Source organism: Myotis myotis, unplaced genomic scaffold, assembly GCF_014108235.1.
Source record: "Myotis myotis isolate mMyoMyo1 unplaced genomic scaffold, mMyoMyo1.p scaffold_m19_p_5, whole genome shotgun sequence".
Lineage (NCBI taxonomy): Eukaryota > Metazoa > Chordata > Mammalia > Chiroptera > Vespertilionidae > Myotis > Myotis myotis.
In genome coordinates, this window is record NW_023416357.1 from 41,363,556 (window position 1) to 41,385,566 (window position 22,011).

The 22,011-nt window shown below is 44.5% G+C and overlaps 2 protein-coding genes across 2 annotated transcripts; one reads left to right on the top strand and one right to left on the bottom strand.

Annotated features, from left to right (window-relative positions):
* Nucleotides 1-390: 390 nt before the first annotated feature.
* LOC118655995 (transcription factor AP-2 gamma-like) lies at nt 391-1,938 on the bottom strand. The gene has a single exon (XM_036308634.1). It carries the CDS (start codon nt 1,936-1,938, stop codon nt 391-393), a length of 1,548 nt encoding a protein of 515 aa, XP_036164527.1.
* Nucleotides 1,939-2,378: 440 nt separating this feature from the next.
* Nucleotides 2,379-5,681, top strand: S100Z (S100 calcium binding protein Z). Its single transcript, XM_036307778.1, is given in 3 exon segments — nt 2,379-2,705; nt 2,708-2,742; nt 5,372-5,681. Coding segments are annotated over 3 exon segments (285 nt in total). The 5' UTR covers nt 2,379-2,635; the 3' UTR covers nt 5,552-5,681.
* The last annotated feature ends 16,330 nt before the right edge of the window (nt 5,682-22,011 follow it).

The following is a 22,011-nucleotide window of genomic DNA, read 5'->3' on the forward strand; positions in this document are numbered from 1 at the left end:
TTTGATATCTGAAGATGCTAGATAAACACTTTTTTCTAAAGATAAATATTAAGTGGGCAGGGAGCCAGCAATGACTTTAACACTGAAAGTTACTATTGATTTGAATCACATAGATTTGACATTTCAACAGCTAAGCATGCGGGGGTTTTGTTAGCCCAGGGGATGGATTTAAAAGGTTTGAAAACTTGTAGCACCACTTTCAGAGACAGAAGAATGGGGTTCAAAATAAAACATAAGCTTAATGAATAGAGAACCAGTACTTGTCGCCTTCTGATGACTCGTCCAGAGTTAAGGAGACACTTCAGCACCAGAAAAATACTAAGGACTCCAAGAGGGCAAGTCCAACTCCAGGAGGCCAACAGGCCTTTCAATGGGAAGGCAAGTAAAAGCTTAGCTTGTCCCCCCAGGCCGAGGAGTCTCCCCATCTGTGCCGGTGAGCGTGGTTTGAGATTTTTTTCCCCTTGCAGACTCGTCTTCCCTTTGTTTCCACCTGTTGCATTTCCGATGCTTCTCCATCTTCTCCGAGGTCTTGCTGGAATCGGCTGGACTCTGGTCCCCAGGATTCATGTAGGATTTCTCTATGATGACCAAAGCCTCTTTTATGTAGTTCTGCATAGCAGACACGGCGGCACAGATGGCCTGGCTGCCAAACCCGTGGGTCATCAGGCTGAAGTGAGACAGGTGGTTCTGAATGTTCGCCTCTAAGACCGGGGCCGGCCGGTTGTTCCCGTTGGGTGTTCGGTCTTGGTGGAGAAGGTCCGTGAATTCTTTACACACTTGCTGTGCGGCCAGCAGCATGTTCTTCCTCGTTGCCATCTCATTCTGTCCTCCAAGATGAGGTTTAGTTAAGTACTCGGCCACCGGTTTACTAGGAAACTCAGCTTCACAGACATGCGCGAAGTCCCGAGCCAAATGAACGGCCTCACCTTCTACTAAGGAAGTCAGGAGGGTGACGTGTGCAGCCTTCCGTCTGCCCGCTGGAAGGTTCAGCCCAATCTTGTCCAGCTTCACCCGCAAGGACCAGCCTCCATTTTTAGACTTGGCTCTTCTGAGAACACCTGCCAGGAATGAGGCATTTAAGCACTCAGGCGGGGACAATCGCCTCTGGACTTCGGCAACTGTCACTGTGTATTTCGACGTGCGGTTCAGGAGGGACAATCTTCCGCGGACGGAGCAGAAGACCTCACTGGGGTTCACCACAGCCCCCACCAGCTCCTTCTGACAGGGGAGGCTCAAGGGATTCTTGGTCATTGAAATGGGACCTTTGCGAATCCCAGTCTGATCATGCAGAAGCCGGTGCTGCCCATCCACGATCTGCACCTCGTCCATCGGTTGCCCCAGGTCAGGAAGGCCCAGGTTCTCCGCCCGCCCCGCTGCGTCCAGGGCGCGCGCGTGGGGCAGCAGCAGGTCCGAGCGGTGGAAGCCATCCCTGCGGGCGCTCATAGCGCCGCCGTCCTGCCCGGAGAGATGGGGTAGCAGGCCGGCCGGGCGCCCGTGGTGCGAGGGCAAGCCGGCAGCCTCCTGGCTCCCGCGGCCGGGCCAGGCCTGCGGCTGACTGCCCGCGGGCGCCGGCTGGTGCAGGGGGTTGATGGCAGCGTACGCTTCTCCCAGATGCGAGGAGGGGTCTGCCGACTGGGAATAAGTCAGCAGCTGGTAGGGAGGTGGGAAGTAGGGTGGTGGCTGGTATTCGGCGACTCCGGTGTGGGAGAGGGCCGGCGCGGCGCTGTAGAGATGTTGCCCGGCCGAGGGGAGGTGGGGGAGGCGCGGGTTCCCATTGCTGCTCCCGTCCTGGCGATCCTGGGGAGGCGCGCCTTCGAAGCCCGGCGGCGAACCCCCGGGCGCTCCGCCGCCCGAGGCTCTCCAAAGCGCCGAGTTCGAGTTCCCGGCCCCGGAGGAAGGCGCTCGGTGCAGGCCGCTCTCGTCCACCAACCCACTCATGTTCGCGTCGCCGAGCAAAAAAAGCAAACCAGTGTATTTTCTTTGCTCCTCTGTTTTTAGAGTTTCCCCCCCCTCATCAACTTCCTAGCAACTGACTGTATTTCTACGCCCCGTAGTGAGGGATCACTGAAGGCTTCCTCTCCTCCTCCTGCCTTCTCAGCTATTGCACACAGCGGGCGCCTTCTCAGCTATTGCACACAGTGGGCGCCTTCTCAGCTAATGCACACAGCGGGCGCCTTCTCAGCTAATGCACACAGCGGGCGCCTTCTCAGCTAATGCACACAGCGGGCGCCAACCCTTCCTTATGGCCCTCGGGCAGCAGCTCACACCTGTTCCTTCTGGTGATGGAAAACAGGCTCCGAGGCTCTTGCTTTTGGATCCCTCGTCTCAGGCGGTTTTCATCCTCCTGGGAACAGGTGTGCTGAGCGGGAAACCTCGGTTATAAATGCACATAATTTAATTGTAAACACCTGTTGACAGAGCTGCGCCTTGGCGGAACCAGTAAGAAGTTAGGTGTTTTCTTCCTCTTTTTGTTTATTTTTAGCCTGTGTTTTAATATTTGTTGTCTGATTGCTAACTTACGAGCACAGCGCTCTTCTGTGTTAATGAACGTGTCGGCGTTTCCCCGCCTGAGTTTGGTGGCCTGCCCCGGCAGGGTCAGTGCTGCTGCTAACAAGCCCGCCGGCTGGCGAGGGCCATGGGCACCATGATTAGAATCTTCCAGTGCTTCTCCTGCCAGGAAGGGGACCGATTCCAGGTCAATAAGGCGGGATGAAGATGCTCCCGCAGAGAGAGCTCACGGACGCCTCCCGGTGGGACCCAGCTCCCCTGCCCCTGCGGTCCAGGCCGCGAGGTGCACACCCAGGGCAGCCTCTGTGCACATCGTCTCCTGTGACTCTGCCACAGACACAGCGTAATTTCTTTGGAGATTGGAAACACGGGCGCAAACACGAGAACCTTTGTTTTCTGTGCACGTCGTCCCTGTGTGGCCTCTCCTGTATCACCTGTGGGTTTCCAAGTATTGTAAATTCTATGTGAGGCTCTCATCAATTCTCAACACCCTGGTGCAGCAGAGATGTAGCTAGTTATAGAACTAGGAACTATAACTATAGCTACAGCTAATTACACTAGTTATACCTGGAGCTTTGTCCAGGTGTCTGTAAATGGATGTTGTTTTGGGGGCCAGAAATGAAACCTGGGGTGCTTTATGTTGTGGCAGCAAAGTTTCTAATGAATGACAAATACTCGGAAAGCTTTGTCAGCCAAGCACAGCTGATAGGGATTGATGGAAAGGGTGTGTCTGGCCAGTAACCAGCTGGGTAGCAAACTGATTCGCATCTCAAGACAGCCAGGAGTTAGTGTAATAAATCCACACATGAAACCTTACAGTGCAGTGTTCGGGGCCTCCTCAAGGTTTAAAATACGTCACTCTGATGTTTATGGAGCTGCCTCAAATGGACTTGAGCAGGATGTACTGCCCTTGCATGATGCTATTCTGTACAAACCCTGCATTAAGACTACAGTGACTGTATTTACAACAGTCTTCTTCCCACTCTCTACGGGAAAAACTTAAGTAAAAAAATTTTAACAGTAATTTTTTAGGTACTTATTTTTGGATTCCAAATAACAATTTATTTTTATTACATTGATAGAGCAAATGGTAATTTATATATTTTTTCTAGAACTTTTTTAATTGAGGTATATTTGATATATAACATTATATTAGTTTTAGGTATACAACATAATGATTCAATATTTGTCTATATTGTCAAATGATCACCACAATAAGTCTAGTTACCATCTGCCACCATACATAGTTACAAACATTTTTTCCTTGTTATGAGAACTTTTAAGATCTATTGCTCTCTTAGCAACTCTCAAATATGCAATACAGTATTGTTAACTACAGTCACATGCTGTATGTTAATATTGCAATTCTTCACAATACCTTTTTAGTGATTTTAGAATTCCCCAGGAATTTTTTTTTCTTCAAATTCAGTTTGGCTACTGTATTATCTAACATTTAGAATAAAAGGCTCAGTTGGTCAGACTCGCACTTTGATTTATTCAAGTGAAATTTTTTTAAAAAATATATTTTATTGATTTTTTACAGAGAGGAAGGGAGAGGGATAGAGAGTTAGAAACATCGATGAGAAAGAAACATCGACCAGCCGCCTCCTGCACACCTCCTACTGGGGATGTGCCTGCAACCGAGGCACGTGCCCTTGACCGGAATCGAACCTGGGACCCTTCAGTCCGCAGGCAGACGCTCTATCCACTGAGCCAAACCGGTTTGGCTATTCAAGTGAAATTTATAATTGCTTTTGATCAAGTTGATTATGATCAATTTAAGTTTCCAACCATTTAACGGTTGGCAGCTAATGAGAGGGCAATGGGAAATCCCGGAAGAAATGAGCTACTTCTAGAACAGGGGTGGGCAAACTTTTTGACTCGAGGGCCACAATGGGTTCTTAAACTGGACCGGAGGGCCGGAACAAAAGCATGGATGGAGTGTTTGTGTGAACTAATATAAATTCAAAGTAAACATCATTACATAAAAGGGTACGGTCTTTTTTTTTTTTTTTAGTTTTATTCATTTCAAACGGGCCGGATCCGGCCCGCGGGCCGTAGTTTGCCCATGGCTGTTCTAGAATCTCATCCGCCACTATCAGAGGAAGGGTGGGTGGCTCACAGTCCTGTCCGCTCCGGGCCCTGCTCTCCGTGGGCTCCGTGCTTTACTCTCCACCCGTAACTGCGGTCATTCTGTAAGTTCTGCCCTTTATGGTGCCTCTTTCTTGGTCAGGCGTTGTGCTCAGTAAGGCTGCCAGATAAACTAGTGTATGTCCCATGCAATATACTAAAGAAAAGTATTCATTGTTCATCAGAAATTCACATTTAACCAAGTGTCCCATATATTTGTTAAATATAGCAATCTGATGCTAAGCACATTTAAAAGTATGTTGACGTATCCCTCAAATTTGTAGGGAGATTTAATTCTCCCCATTTACATATACAAAATATTAAAAATGTTAAGGGATTTGCTTAGAGTCCCATTGTTGGTGACTGGTAGAGCCGCTCACACTACCTCCTTTTGGCTGCAAAACCTTCGTTCCCTGCTCCCTGCCTGCCTCCCCGAGTCCTGGCCCTTGACCTGTGATGTCGTGTAGTGAGTGCATTTTCAGCATCAGCCACTCGCTCTGGCTCATGATGAGCTGCTGTTTGATCTCCTGAGTGTTTAGGTCTGAGCCAGAAGTATGTGGCCCTGGGGCAAAGTGCTAGGCTCATTTAGAATCTGCGCCTGGTTCAAACCTTCCTGCAAATAGCCCTTTGGAAACTGTCCTTAGGTGCTAAAAATGAAAATAAAAAATGTAATATAGATAAAAGGAAGATGCGATTTCACTTGTCATTATGAATCTCAAAGCCTGGGAGTTAGACATTTTCTTTTTCCTTTTTGTGCCAAAAGGACCCTCAGTTGATTGATAAGCTAATGCAAAACCTGGAACCCAATAAGGACAACGAAGTGGATTTTAATGAATTTGTGGTCAAGGTGGGCGCCCTGACAGTTGCTTGTAATGATTACTTTGTAGAACAATCGAAGAAGAAAGGAAAGTAGAGATAAGTAGCAAGCTAATCTAAAGGCAGAAATATATCCAAAGTTAATTACTTATTATTCATTTATCCCCTTCAAAGTTATAGATACTGTAATGCGGCTGTTCTCAACCTGTGGGTCCTTTCACAGGGGTCGCCTAAGACCATCGGAAAACACATATATATAATTACATATTGTTTTTGTGATTAATCACTATGCTTTAATTATGTTCAATTTGTAACAATGAAAATACATCCTGCATATCAGATATTTACATTATGATTCATAACAGTAGCAAAATTACAGTTATGAAGTAGCAATGAAAATAATTTTATGGTTGGGGGTCACCACAACATGAGGAACTGTATTAAAGGGTCACAGCATTAGGAAGGTTGAGAACCACTGCTGTAATACCATTTATAGATAGAATATACACATAATTAATTGCTAGTATTAGTAAAGGATGTATATCTTCATATATTGACTTTAAAGAAATATTTCAAATCTCATATGTACTACTTGAAGTTTTCCTCTTATTAAAGCTGTTATATACATTTTTTGTTTGTCAGAGAACATAAAAAAAATGTAGCTACTTTCAAATGAGACTAGAACTTAGCAAAATTCTAAGACCGATGTTCACCATACTTAAATTATATTTTGAGCTTCTTTCCTATTAAAGAAATTAAGTGGCTTCTGATTCTGCTTCAAATGGAAGGAGCTCTAAACAGAGATTTCTCCTGTTATTTCATTTGAGATCTGTTTCTTTGTCTCCTTACTTTGCTGACTCTTTTGTTTGTTTCTGTGTATTAAGTAGAGCTGCTGTATCTCCCAGGTTTAGTAGTGTGGTCCTATGTAATAGATGTCCTGTAGGACCCAGTGGTGCAGCCTCTCGGTCACTTTAGGCGAACACCCCCTCCCCCCGCAACCCCCCACCCCGCTGTGAACTATGTGCATTCTCCTGTTGAAGTTGAGCCTTGATAGCTATTGCATGTCAATGGGAGGGATTTATCCCCAGGCTGATCAGCTGTGAGGGCTGGCAGCAACTACAGTGGAGGATCACCGATGCAGGGGCTGACCCCACAGAGCAGGACTTTCTTCAGCAGGGCTCTGGTGCCTGCTGAGTCTGCCCCTTGAGTGTGTTGATTGTGGAGGTGGTGGGTGGTGTTTTGGTATAGTCTGAAACTGTCCACTGGGTGTGGTAGCTCTGGGGCTTCCTGGGAGGTACAGGCCAAACGTCAGTTGCGCCTGTGCCCTGCCCAGGGCCACCCAGCATGAGCTACAAAGAAATCAGGTAACTGCTACTTCTGCTGGGCTTAGAGGTTTCTGATAGAGGCCAACTGTGAACCAAGGCTGGTTGCCACTAGTGCCCACCTGGGGCCATGTAGCAAGAGGTACAGGGCATGATGCCAAAGCCAGATACTACTTGTTTGAGAGGTTTTAGGAAAGTCAACAGCATGAGACCAGACAGTCCATTTGTATGGAAAAGCTTGGGTGGGCCTAAGAGTTGGATTGGGTGGGATCTCAGGGAATCACCAGGGTGGGGCGACAGTGTGTTAGCCAGGAGACTCAGATACGGCGCCTGCCTGCTGGTCTGGGGGGCTCAGCTCAGCAAAGGAACAATGACCTTTGCCAGCCAGCACTTGGGTTTGGGAGAAAGCTGCCCCTCCAGCCCTGTCCTGAACCAGACAATTCAGTTCCTCCCCATATGTTCCTGGAGCTTTTCAAGCTGCTGCTTAGTGCTGGAGCTCAGAAATAGTGAGTTTGAGTAAGTTCATGCACAGGCCCTTTAAGAGGAACTGCCTGGGACTCCAGCAGATCTCCATCTCAACCACAATCTCCACCTGTTTTCACAGCCAGAAGTTATGGAGACTTCTCTTCCTGGCTCTGGAACCCTGGGCTGTGGGGACTGGTGTGGGGCTCGGATCCCTCCACAGCTGAGATGTCCCTTCTGATTGTTATCCACCACAAGAGGGTGTGAGACCAGTCCTTCCCCATCTCCACCCCTCCTACCAGTCTTGATGTGGATTCTTCTTTACATCCTTAGTTATAGGATTTCTACTTAGCTAGATTTCAGGTAGTTTGAATGATGGTTGGTCTGTAGTTTAGTTGCAGTTTTGATACGGTTGTGGGAGGAGACAAGTACTGCATTTACCCATTCTGCCATCTTGACTGGAAGCCTCCCAACTGTTAATTTTTTTTCTTTAAATAGATTAATAGTTCTTGTTTCCCTCAATTCAATTCTTAGCAGATAGAACAGGGAGAAGTTGGAGGTCAGAGCACTCAAGAGAAGAAATGCATATCCTGGGAATTACTTTTCCTGTCTCTTGAAAATTTATAAGAAAAAATGAGAAAAAAATTAAACACATATTTCAGAGGTGTTTAGACTTTTTTCTTAGAAGAGGTCACACTACTTATGCAAGAGAAAATCTGACTCTTTCTCAGGGACCTTTAAACTTTCATTCAATTTGATCCAAAGTTTACATATTCTAAAACGGGTCACCAAACCATGCCATGTAAATCCAAAAATTTCCTCATGTTCTATGTGAGGAAGGATATTCTCAACATAGAAAATAAATGAAAAAAAAACACACAAGGTTCATTTCATGCAACTTCTAAAAATTGATCAAAAGTGAGAAAAAGCAATTTATGTGTCAAATTACATTTTAAATCTGTAAGATTTACTAGAAAGCTCCTTTCTAGTAAAGGAGAGGTTTTCTGTTTTGTGTATATTAGGTACATACAATAAGTTTGTAAGAGGCAAGATTGATTATTTCTCTTGCCCAGAGGCACTGGCCTTTGCATTTTCTGGGGTTTAAATGAACTTTAAACAACATTTAAGGGTCAGCTCTGAATTAGCACATTCTTTTTTTTTTAATATATATTTTATTGATTTTTTACAGAGAGGAAGGGAGAGAGATAGAGAGTCAGAAACATCGATGAGAGAGAAACATCGATCAGCTGCCTCCTGCACATTCCCCACTGGAGATGTGCCCACAACCCAGGTACATGTCCTTGACCGGAATCGAACCTGGGACCTTTCAGTCTGCAGGTCGACGCTCTATCCACTGAGCCAAACCGGTTTTGGCTGAATTAGCACATTCTGATGTGTAACATTTTCCCAGTGTGGTTATTGGAAGACAACGCTTATAGGAGACAATAGGACAGGTCTGCTTGGGTCCCTGGATTTGGGATGTGGCTGACAATACAAATAACTAGAAACCATTAAACAAAAACCTTAAGTTTTACTTTTAAAAACAAAAATTTCACTCCAAGAATAGTGGGATTGAGGAAGACTTTCCAGCAGCAGAAGCTTAAAGTCATGTCTTTGATAAGGCAAAGAATGGAGGAAGAGAGAATTTGGGCAAAGTCATGGGGTATGAAGCAACAGGGTGTGTTTGGGGAAATGCCAGTGGTTTGGGGCACCCCAAAGTGTGGGATGTGGGAGAGCAGGACACAGGGCTGGAGATATAGACAGGACTCAAAATCAGAAAGGGTCTTCCTTGCCCTAGCCAGTTTGAATCAGTGGATAGAGCATCGGCCTGTAAACTGAAGGGTCCGGAGTTCAATTCAGGTCAAGGGCACATGCCCAGGTTGCAGGCTCACTTCCTAGTAGGGGGCATGCAGGAGGCAGCCAAGGAATTATTCTCTCTTATTATTGATGTTTCTATCTCTCTTTCCCTCTCCCTTCCTCTCTGATATCAATAAAATATATATGTATATATATTTTAGAAAGGGTCTTCCTTGGGTGCTAATGTGAGAAATTTGAAATTTATCCTGATTGTTATGAGAAACTAATGTAGGATTTAATGCATTTTTTTCTTCTAACTTAGAGCAGTTTCTAAATATCCCCCTAAATTTTTAAAATCTTTAAAGCAGTGGTTCTGAACCCTAACTTCACTTACACTCACCCAAAGTATTTTTTAAAATATATTTTTATTGATTTCAGAGAGGAAGGAAGAGGAAGAGAGAGAGAGAAACATCAATGATGAGAGAAAATCATTGATTGGCTGCCTCCTGCATGCCCTATACTGGGGATCGAGCCCACAACCAGGCATGTGCCCTTGACCAGAATTGAACCTGGGACCCTTCAGTCTGCCAGCTAACGCTCTACCCACTGAGCCAAACCAGCTAGGGCTCACCCAAGGTATTTCTAGAAATATAGATGAATAAACTCCACCCCCACAGATTCTGATTCAGCTGGTTTGATGATGGGCCCAGGCATCAACATTCAAGCATCAGATGATTCTAAATGCAACCAGGGTTGAAAATTACTGCTTTTATGGTGAATCATTTAATCAAATAATCAGATCAATGTCTGGCTGAGAAGTGTCTAGAACAGCATCTATTCCAACTTTAATGTGTATTTAAATCTCCTAGACATCTACTTCTACATTAGTAGGTCTGGGCTGGGCTCGAAATTCTGCATTTCTAACAAACCCCAGGGGATGCCGATGGTGCTGATAGAAATGATCTAGATGCCAGGATAAAGGGAAAGAATTTGAAAAGTATGGAGGTGTCATTTTGGAAGTGAGTACCTGTAGATTAGTTCTTACTGAGGTATACTCCCTTTTGAAGAATATAAGACAACATAAGAACATTAGGCACAGAGGGAGCCAGGGAGAAGGGGAGAGCGGTGGGAGACACTAGGAAAGAACATTCCCTAGGGCCCTGGAAGGAAGGATTGCCATCCGACTGCCTCAGGTCAAAGGTCTTGGGTAAGTTATTTAACTTCTTTAAGCCTCATTTTCCTGGCATGTCTCAACTAGGGGCACTTATTGAACATTAAGATTTCCAGGCCCCAACCCAGTCCAAATGAATCAGGAGGGAGGAGGATTGGTGAGAATCTGCACTAGGTAAATGTTATGTACCCTTAAACTGCAAAACTAGAACTCTGGTGGTTAAAATAAGATAGCAAGTGCCTAGAACATCATAAGTGCTCAATAAGTGCTAATCATGGAGATGAAAATGGTGTAATGGTGATAGAGTGAACATTTCTGATCCAGCCTAGATTCCACAACACATGGGTTTTATTCAACCTACACTCTGAGGTTGGCACCAGGGCAGGGGGGCATTATTTAATGCAGCTGGTCCTGAGGTCAACCATGGCATCACTTCTCTGGATTTTAATTGAGGCCTAGATGTTATCTCTAGGGAGGAAAGATCAGGGAGTCTAAACCAAATGACCAGTGGTATAAAAGGTCAGGGGGATCTAAACTGAATGACCAGCTATATGCTAGGGAAGAAAAGGTCACCCTGGGGGCGAGGTCCCCCCTAAAATTGTCCTTTGCTAGGCACTTGGGCTTCCCACCCTGGTGACCTTCAGCACCTGGCCCATTGTCCCTGCTCTGCTCATGTCTTTTTAACTCCCTAGCACAGTGGCATTATAGGCAATGTTAATGTTTTCTTTATACTTTTATCTAACTTATGATGTTTAAACAGTAATTTTTAAAAAGTGCCATTATATACTTTTATTAGAGAACTAGTAGCCCTGTGCACTAGCTCGCTGCCGCCCTCCTGTAGCTCCCCCCACCCCCCTTCTCCCACCCCTCCCCCTCATAGCTTGCTGCCCTGCCCCCTCCTGTAGCTCTCCACTGCCTGCTTGTAGCTCACTGCCCCATCCTCCTGCTGATCCGTGATCCGGTCATTATGAAATGACCATTTGCATATTATATCTTTATTATATAGGATTCCCACTATTCTAGGTTTCATGTCTTTATTCTTCCCTTATACCACCTTACCAACTAAAATGTCCTTTTCTCCCAAACCACTTCCCCAGCCATACTTTTCTCTTACCACATCCCTCTCTAAGCTGTTTTTCTTTTCTTTCTAACCCTAGGACCCACTACAGCACCAACAAATCAGAGAAGTTAAGTACATGCATTTTTGTTGTTATTGTTATCAATCCTCACACGAGGGTATTTTTTCCATGATTTTTTTTAGAGAGGGTGAAAAGGAGAAAGGGGGGGAGAGAGAGAGAGAGAAACATCGATATGAGAGAGATACATTGATTGGTTGCTTTCTGCACATGCCCCAACCAGAGGCCAGGGAACGAACCTGCAACAGAAGTATGTGCCCTTGATCGGGAATTGATCTTTGGGTGTGTAGGTCGAGGCTCCAACTACTGGGCACACTGGCCAGGGCAGCACATGCTTTTTGAAATGAACCTCACTTGAGAATGCCAAGGATTTTCTTTGTTCACATCATCATCATTATAAAGCTTTTCCACTGGGCAGTCATAGTGCCAACCCAATAACAGAGCCATCTGCCCCTTCATTGAGCGAGAGCAAATGATCATGTGATGGTCCCTGGAGTTCCATAGGGATAAATAGGAAATAATCTTTTTAAAGGGGCTATTGGCAAATACCCCTCTATACAATTCCCAAATGATAGAAATACGGTCATCAAATATTATCTAGTACTGTGGCAGGCAGTTATGAGACAAGCTAGTAAGCCAGGACAAGCGGAAGAGGGAAACTGAGACAGGTAGTTAAGCAGCAGTTTGTAGCCGTCTAGTAAATCCTATCTTCCCTAAACCAAGGACACTTAAGAGCAAATGGTTTGTACTTCTCCCCAGCCAGGGGGTAAATGCTTATATCACCCTACTCAGGGAGACAGCAGAAATCTAATTAGTGCCATTTGCCAACCACACCCAAGGACAGATGAAGTTAAGGGAATAAATCTCGTTTTGGCACATCAGTATAAACTGATGACTATTCTATTGAGATCCTCCCCTGAGATCCCCCTTAATCTCCAAAACCTTTAAAAACCCTCAAAATGAAGGTCCCCACATGTTCTCCCAGGGCCCTTTCTTTGCCTTTACAATTTGTTTCCTAAGCCCATTTCTTCCACACATTACTTCTTCTACCTCAAATAAATGTTCTCTTATAGTTTGAGTGTTGGCTCTGAATTCTTTCCTAGCCAGAACTCAAGTACCCAGGGTGCTGAACCCAGGTCTGGTCTGACTCCACTGGTGTAATACCTGGTGCCATCCACACCTCTGCCAATAGTACCATCAAAGAACAACTGAGAGTTAAGGCCCAAGAATATTTTAAAACCCCTGATCTCCACCTAAGCAGTTTCAATTTTAGAGGCTCTTTTTCCATACAACATTAACACACACTTACTACCTTGGGAAATTAATACATTTTACAAATCATGTGAGTGCATTGGCATTGGCCACAAATGCATCTGATATCTTGTTCATTAAGTTGTAGTGAAGATACGGCTTTTTGGAAGATAACTTAAAAACAAACAGTATTCTGGGATTTTTTTCTTAAAAAAAAAAAAAAAGCTTCTCATTCCCGCCCCTTCCAATTCCTCCCAGCCCCTGGTTGAGAAATCTAAGGTTCTTCTGATCTCTTACCTCAGGAGTGGGAAACCTTTTTCTGCCAAGGGCCATTTGGATATTTATAACATCATTCGTGGGCCATACAAAATGATCAACTTAGAAATAAAAATTAGCCTGCTATATTTGGTCAAACATTTATTTAACTCACCTCTAATGCCTTGGCAGGGCCAGACCGAATGATTTCTGGCACCAGATGTTCCCGGACATTCCCCACCCCTGTCTTACCTAAAGGACTCCTCCTCATCCCTCCTGGTCCTATTTCCTTGCTTTATCTTCTTTTCACTTCTAGTATCAGAAATTATCTGGTTTATGTGTGATCATTAAGTGTCTGCTATGTGTGTGTCCCCCAAATTCATATGTCAAAGCCCTACATCCCAAGGTGTATTTGAGGTGGGGCCTTGGGGGGGAGGTAATTAGGTCGTGAAGGTGGAGCCCTCATGGATAGGATTAGTGCCCTTATGAGAAGAGGCAGGAGACAGTCTCTTTCTCAGCTATCTGAGGACACAGCAAGAAGGCAGCTGTCTGTAAATCAGAAAGATGTCCCTCACCAGAACCCAGCCATGGTGGGACGCTGGTCTCGAACTTCCAGCTTCAAGAACTGTGAGTTACAAATGTCTGTTGTATTGATCTATTCAGATCCTCCCCTAAAATCCCCCCTAATCTCCCACCCTGTCTGTGGTATTTATTATAGCAGCCCGACTCAGGGGTCTGTCCTCACCAAATGGTGAGGTCCAGGAGAGCAGATCTGAGTCAACCTTGTTTACTGCTGTTTCCTCGGCATCTATAACAATGCCTCGAACATAGTAAATGCTCAGAAATGATTTATTAAATGCATTGTGAACGGTGAGAAGTTCAAGTCTCAAAAGGTCAGCTGCCACATCATTCTTTTCATTTAAATCCCTCTCGGTCACAAGTTAGGCTTTTATGGCCACTCTCAGACTCAACCAGTCTGCACTGCAAAATCATTCACTTCAAAGGCTTGGGGAAGTTAATGACCCTCCCAATGAAAGCTTAGGCTCTGGAAGAAAACTGTTGGGAAATTACAAAAGAAAATGCAACGATCACTTTGGAGAAGAAAGAAACGAGACAAGGATTTGAATTTCAGCACACGAAAGGACAGGTGTGGAAAGAAGGAAATTAGGGGGAAGAAGACTGACATTTCTTAAGGTCAGGCCTTGTCCCCATGTTTTACCCATGCTACGCCACCGAATCCTCTCAATAAACCTATGAAGAAATAGTAGCCCCATTTCACAGATAAGGAAACTAAGTTTCAAAATGGTAAATCGATTTTCTCAGGAATTTTAATACATGGTGAAGCCAGGGTTCAAGCTGAGGTCTGGCAGACTCCATACCTGTGTGTGTGTGTGTTTCCCATCCCACACCCCTGCCCTCTCTGCTCTGAGGACATGGTGGGGGAAAGCAGAGGGGGTGCTGACATTACACGGATGCTAAAAGACCATTGGGAACCGGATTGAAGGACACCTCCCAAGCTCTCACCATCAATATTGATTTCAAATATTCTTTAGAAGCACCTGAGTCACAGCTGCTTCCTCTGTTTTGAAACAAAGGGTCTAATTCATTGCCCTTTTTACCCAGTAGAGACCTCTATAAATTATAGCGGTTTGGTCTTCCAATTGCAAAGGAAGCAAAGACTATAACTGGACCATCAATAATCTCCCCAGTGCCTAGGAGGTGAATGTCCCAGCAGCAAAAAGATGATGAAATGTTGGAATTTGATTGCTTCCCCAGTAATCTTTTACTTGGCAGAATTAAATGTAAGGGCTGTTGTGCTTGTGGCTTCAGAGACCATTTTGAAAATGAGATAATGCATCTCCAGGGTGGGAGAGAGAATCCTGTGTCCCTCCTGGCATACTGTATATAATAATAACGACAGAGGCTCGTTACATCTTTATTATATAGGATTCCCACTACTCTAGGTTTGGGAAAGGGTTGAGCCTGGAGGGGGAAGCTACTTAGAGTCACTGCTTTCCTTACAAATTATAGTGCAGACAATAGCAAACTGTGAAAGCCACACACACTTCCATTTCCTCTTCAAAACCATAGAAGATGAGCTGAGGCAGGAGCAGCTCAGGTTCAGTTACATACAAGAGCTCTTTCCCTATCCGGACGGGGCTCGGTAATCCTGCACAAACTCCTAGCGCTGCTCACTGGGCTAGAAGTTCTTTATATGTTACCTTCACGTTGAGTCTGAGCCACAGGAGGAGGAACTTAACCTCGTTGATGGATGCTGCAAAGGGGAAATTATGGGGCCTTGAATGTGGAATGAAAACAACTAGCTGAACAATGCTCCTCACTCATAGAGAAACACACTGGAATGTTGGTTTATGAGGATTTTTACACGGCAGAGAGACAATAGGTGCATACTGTATTTTTTTTTTCTGAAAAAAGTTCACATGAGGCTTTGACTTTGTGTGTGTGTGTGTCCACTTCATGTGGATATCCTATTACTAGTTCAGGGGAAGATGTGCCAACTCCCTCCCACTAAAGCAGTGGTTCTCAACCTTCTGGCCCTTTAAATACAGTTCCTCATGTTGTGACCCAACCATAAAATTATTTTCGTTGCTACTTCATAACTGTAATGTTGCTACTGTTATGAATCGTAATGTAAATATCTGATCTGCAGGATGGTCTTAGGCAACCCCTGTGAAGGGGTCGCTACCCACAGGTTGAGAACCACTGCAGGAGGTGTAATTTACAGGAGCTACCAGAAACAGATGGAAGGAAAGGAGACAGGTGTAGGCCTTTTTGTGAAGAGGCGACTGGTAATAGAAATGCCTCAGGCATCAACATCCTACGGTGGTGCTGAGACCCCCTGCTGACCTGCTTTTCCTAGAACTCGGCAAGGCATTTGCAGTAAAAACATCTTCTATCCTCATCCAGAATACTTTTTTGTGTGTCTTTAAATCAAAGAAATCTGAGAGCTGGAAGAGACCCAGCGAGCTCCAAATCCAGTGTTTCAGGGACACTGCCGGCATCTCAGGAGCATCGGCTGGACTCTCTCCCTGAACAAGCGCCCTGCTTGCTCCCGGGCTTGGGCAGGTCTGGGGACCTAACTGGTGCCAAGTGCAAATTTCAAAGGAGGAAACTGAGGTCTGAGGAAGTGACACACCCAAGGTCCTGGGGCCCAGCTGAGCCAGAGCTGAACTCAGTGAAACGGGACGGAACTGAGTGTCTATGGTAAGTAGGCACAAATCTCAGTGTGGGTGTCAGTGTCAGTGCTGAGACTTGGTTGCTTAGAGAAGGAGGCAATTTGCTGCCCCCCCCCCCCCCCCCCGCTGTTCAGTCTGTGGCAGGAAGTTCTTTACTGAGCTTCTGACGCCCCAGAAAAGATACTATCACCCAGCTTTGAAGATTCGTGACTAGCATGCCAGCTGGGGATACTTTAACTCTACCTTTAGGCCATCTCTCAATTTAATACCACAGAGCTCAGTGCTCTTGATCGCTAGGTCTGACTCACCGCTGATATTTTGGAGCAATTGTCTGAAAAAAATACTGCAGGCAAAGGGGGATCCAGGGAGAAGAAGGTGTTTGTGGTTCCACAATTTCCTGGCATACTACCCATCTGGGAGATGGTTTAGGAGTCCACTGGTGGAGACAAAATGCAGCCTGGCAGACTTTGTGGAGACTGGCACCTAAGTTAATTGGCAAGCAGTCCAGAAGAGGGAGAATGGGGTCTGCAAAGTTAAGAGTGTGCTTGCCTGCAGTTGTGGAGGCAGCGGGGTGCTGAGGAGATCTGCACACTTACAGAAGCTGCAGGAAAGCAAAGAAGCCTGATTTTGGCTTCATGGGGCCCTTTGCATCCCCTCAATGATCATTTGCAGTGTCTGATGGAGAAACAGTTGTAGACTCAGTACTATTAGTGTGTTTTCTGCCTAAGGTGGGAATTTAAGGTACAGACATTCATTCCTTTTTTTTTTTTTTTTTTTTTTTTTTTGTATAAAGCTATGGCTTATGCATTTATCCCGAGTTATAAAAGAATCCTCAAACTTATAAAACTCAATTGATGTTAACTTAAAAATACAGAATAAGACAATAGAGACAAGCAAACCTCCAGTTTACAGGGACTTTGCTTCTTGTAGAGATAGTGGCAGCTCATGAGATGTGTCAGGGGGGCTGGAAAGCCCTCCAAACACACACTGAGATCTTAACCTCAGATGAAATGATCCTTTCTCTTTAAGGTTAACCCCTTTCAGCTCTTGCTTGACAATGAACCCCTGAGAGAGGGAACACGATCTTTACCTGCATTGAGTCTGTTTCTCTAGGCAGACAAAGAGTGGAGGCGGGAACTAGCATTTGTTGACTTCTATTTTGGTCCTAGTAGATATGTAAAAGATGGCATGTTATCTCAGTTAATCCTCACAGCAACTGAAAAATGGAGGTAGGATTGTTATCAATTCACAGGTTATCCCCAGGCACAGGGAGGTAAATAAGTTATCCTAAATTACACAGCTAGAAAATGGAGGCATTGTAGTCAACTTAGACTGCTATAACAAAATACCGTGGTCTGGTGGCTTAAACAACACATTTATTTCTCACAGTCCTGGAGGCTGGGAAGTCCAAGATCAAGGTGGTGCCAGGTGCAGGTCTACTTCCTGCTTCACAGACAGCTGTCTTGTGACTGTCCTCTCATGGCTGGCGAGGGTGACTCTGGTCTCTCTTACTGTTGATCTAAGGACCCTAATCCTGTCGTGGGGGCCTCACCCTCATTACCTCATGTAAACCTAATTACCTCCCAGAAGTCCCACCTCCAAACACTATCACACTAGGGATTAGGGTTTTAACATATGAGTTTTGAGGTGACACAAGCATTCAGTTCATAACAAGGTGACCTCACCTGCAGCCCGTATTGTGGCTGAACTTTGGCAGGAATGGAAAAGTGCTATGGGAAGGACCAGAGGGGAGGGAATCTGATAGCACCAGTGTTGCAAGTAAGAGGTCACTGACTGTGGGAGCCTAGTAACCAGAGGCAAGGCACATTCTAGAGAACAAAATAAGATCCACTTACAGGGAAGAAATAAAGGTTCTTTTCATTTTATTGTTGTGTACACCTGAGTCATAGTGTGAAATTCAGCGTCAGTATGTATACATCTCACATTCACATACATATGAAGAGAGATACAGAAGACTAGAATAGGATTAGAGTCCATAATGTAGTTATCGCTGGATGATAGAATTACGTTATTTTACCTTTTTTCATTCTTCTGTAATCTTCATTTTTCTAATATGGCCCATTTATTATTTATGTACATAATTCATATCCCCAAACCTCCCAATTTATCTTTTCACAAGATGTCAGTTGTTTTTCAAAGGCCTCTTGTGTTGTGTCTGCATATTTCAAACAATAGGTTGTAAACTCAGTCATTTAATGTTAACGCTTGTTGCTTTTCTCCCCACTAAATGGAGGTGAGATTTGTTGCTGTTGCCCATTTGGTTTTTGCTCAGGACTAACTAGTTCACTCCGTATTCTATAGGCACAAGCTCATTTCGTGGGAACTAAATGTTTTTCTGACCTTTCCCCCCGGTTTTCAGCGTGAGATTTTCATGTCCTCACAGTGAGACCAAAGCGACGACCATTTATGAAATTCCAATTAGGAAAGCAAATCCCCACGGACCTGACCACCCATCCCCATCCCACAGATTTCATCATTACCATTTTCAAAGAAAAACCATTTACTTATTCGTCAACATTTTAAAGATAAAAATTAAATGAAGCTAGATGTAATTTTTGCTTGTGGGGTTTGAGAAGAAAGATTAAGAAAAACAGGAGAAGAAAAGCCTTTAATGAGTCTTTGTAACATTTAAAACCTAAAGCGGCTTAGTACCAGTGGGAGCTAAAACTAATTAGAAGTCAGAATTACATTCACTTCATCAATGTTACAATAAATCCAAGGGAAAACAAAGGGGTGATTTTGAAATTAAATTTAATTTTGTGTAATAATCTTAGTTTTTTGCTATTTGCAACTGTGGGAGTTTTCTTTAAAAGGATGTTTAAGGCTGTGTTTTGTGAAGAGTAATTAATTGGCTACGTTTTGTGTAGAAGGGGGGTGATTCGAAGGAGAGGGGAGAAGAGAGGGCATGTGGGTGCGTGAGATCACAGCAGCTGCTCCAGACCTGCTGCTGGCGGGATGATGCAGGTAAGCTGGGCAGGAGCCTGAGGTCAGCTGGGTCCTCAGGAGAGGGCACTTCCCTCTCCTGTCTGTGTTGGTGGGTGGTATTCTCACCTCCTCCAAGGGACAGCCTAGAGAGGAGCATGCTGGCCTAGCCCTGTGTTTCCTCTGAGGGAGAATGGAGCAGGAGGCTCCTCTGAAGAGTGAGACAGCCTCTTCTAGGAGTACAGTGGGGCCTTGACTTACGAGTGTCCCGACTAACGAGTTTTCCTAGAGACGAGCTCTCGGCCGATTTTTTGCTTTGAGTTGCGAGCTAAAATTCGGGTTACGAGCCAGCTTCAGATACCCCACCGCTAGTTGGCGCAGCGAACGTCACAGTGAGCGCCACAACATCAGCCCAGCATCACCTGTCTCACTCGTTCACTTCTTGATTTGACATACGAGTAATTTGAGTTATGAGCTCCATCACAGAACGAATTAAACTCGTAAGTCAAGGTCCCACTGTAGCTGTAGAACCGGGGGTGGGGGTGGGGGTGTCAATCCCTGGCCAGTTTGAACACACCTCTGGGAACTGAGAAGCTGCTGATCTGATCAGGTCTGGACACATGTGGCGAGCCTTGGTATACAATGACCCACCCTCTCCGCACAGCCTGTGACATGTTGCCATGTACAGGAAGGAGCTGTCCCCTGTCACTCAGGAGGTACTTCCGTCTACTGAACCTTTGCTACATGCCAGGCCCTGTATTAAGTAAGCTCTATTCATATATTATCTCACTAAAAAAATTCACAGCCTCCTTAGGGAGCAGGAATTTTTATCCCCACTTTGAATCAATAACTTAATTTATTGTCATTCCGTTATGGCCCTCTCTTTTTATTGTGGTAAAATATACATATAGTGAAATTTACCATTTTAAACTATTTTTTAAAATCCTCACCCAAGGATATTTTTTCATTGATTTTTAGAGACAGTAGGAGCGAGAGGTGTGTGTGTGTGTGTGTGTGTGTGTGTGCGCGCGCATGTGGAGAGAGAGAGGGAGAGAGAGAGAGAGAGAGAGAGAGAGAGAGAGAGAGAGAGAGAGAGAATGAAAGAGAAAAAATGTCCATGTGAGAGAGACACATGGACTGGTTGCCTCCCACACAGGCCCAGACCTGGGCCAGGCATTGAGCCTGCTGTAGAACCGGGGGTGGGGGTGGGGGTGTCAATCCCTGGACAGTTTGAACACACCTGAGGTACATGCCCTTGAATCGATCCCATGACCCCTGGGTCCTCAGGCTGATGCTCTCATCACTGAGCAAAACTAGCCAGGACCATCATAAACTATTTTTAAGTGTATCATTCAGTAGTATTACATACATTCACACTGTTGTGCAACATTCTACCACTATCCATTTCCAGAACTTTTCCCTCTTCCCAAACAGAAATACTTTACTTATTAAACAAAAACTCAGCCCCCCTACCCTAGCCCTTGGTAACCTCTATTCTACTTTCTATCTCTGATTCTATGATTTGCCTATACTAGGAAACCTATACAGTGGGGCCTTGACTTAGGAGTGTCCCGACTAACGAGTTTTTTTGAGATACCAGCTGTCTCTCGGCTGATTTTTTGCATTGAGTTGACAGAGTAATTTGAGTTAACGAGCTCCTTAATGAGCTCGGTCTCGGAACGAATTAAACTCGTAAGTCAAGGCCCCACTGTATAAGTGGAATCTCATAACACTTATCTTTTTGTGTCTGGCTTATTTCATGTAGCATAGTGTTTTCAAGGCTTAGCCATATTGTAGTATCCCTATTTATTTTTTACTATTTTTATTGCAATATTATTGACAGATAACATCGTGTAAGTTTAAGGTGTACAATGTGTTATGTAGTATCCCTATTTTATAGACTAGGAAGCCAAGACTTACAGGAAATAACTTGCCCAAGGCCATAGGGGGAATAAGTAGCAGAGGAACAATTCAAATCTGGGGATGTCACATCCTTAAGATCCGTGCTCTTAACCATCCTAGACACAATTGTGTCTCTCAATGCAGACCATAGGCCACTACATCAGGACCACCTTACATGCTTAAAAATGTAGATTCCTGGCCTCCGCCCTAGTCCTACTAAATGATAATCTTTGTATTTTTAACAAGCTCCCAAGTTGATTCTTGTATAAAACTAAAGTTACTAGAATATTACTTCATTCTTCTTTATAAAAAATTCAACTGAGAACCGATGGCAATGGAGAAAATGAAGGGACGGTAAGGGACTCAAGGGGAGTGATCTCACTAAAAGGGAGAAATGAGTAAACACGCCTCCAGGAGTTCTCAGAGCCTGTATATTCTGCGGGGCTCTCCTGGAATGATTTCCAGTGTGTCCATCCGTATCTTCTTTGTGGTCTCATGACTTATCCTTTTATGAAGTGAAAAGATAAATCTCTTATAGTTATGCCACATTTTTATTCCCATTTTTATGGATCATGTCAATGTGTATTATGTGTAAAAAACAAACTAGCTGATCGTCAGTGCTACAAAATTATAGCATCCTGATATGTGGCATAAGAAAACAAAGATATCAATGCTGAGTTTAGATGCTTTGCAAAGCAATGCACAATGTAGCCAAAGACATCATATTCAGTGGGATTGAAAGCTCACTTTCAGGAAGACTTTCACCTTGAAATATGGTGATATGTGGAACAGATGTTTTAATTTTCCTAAGATAATTTGCATAATCAATTTAACATGTGGCTTATTAAACCTGCCAAAGAGCAGGTGACAATATGGAATTAATATGATTACTAATTTGACACATCATTGAGATTAATTTGACCCTTATTGCTCTCAGAATACCCAGAGGTCTTTACAGACAGGAAGAGTGTGCTATGAGATGCCATATGTAGCCATCCAAAATCCACCATAAATGAAGCAACCGCTTTGCTCAGTCTGGTCTCATGCATCTACTCCTTTCAAACTCTCTTCTAAATTGAAAAGAAGGCGATGACTGAATACTGAGGGAGGCATCTGATTCT

What these genes read in the sequence shown, in the direction of transcription:
- LOC118655995 (XM_036308634.1), bottom strand. Translation starts at nt 1,938, where the DNA reads ATGAGTGGGTTGGTGGACGAGAGCGGCCTGCACCGAGCGCCTTCCTCC.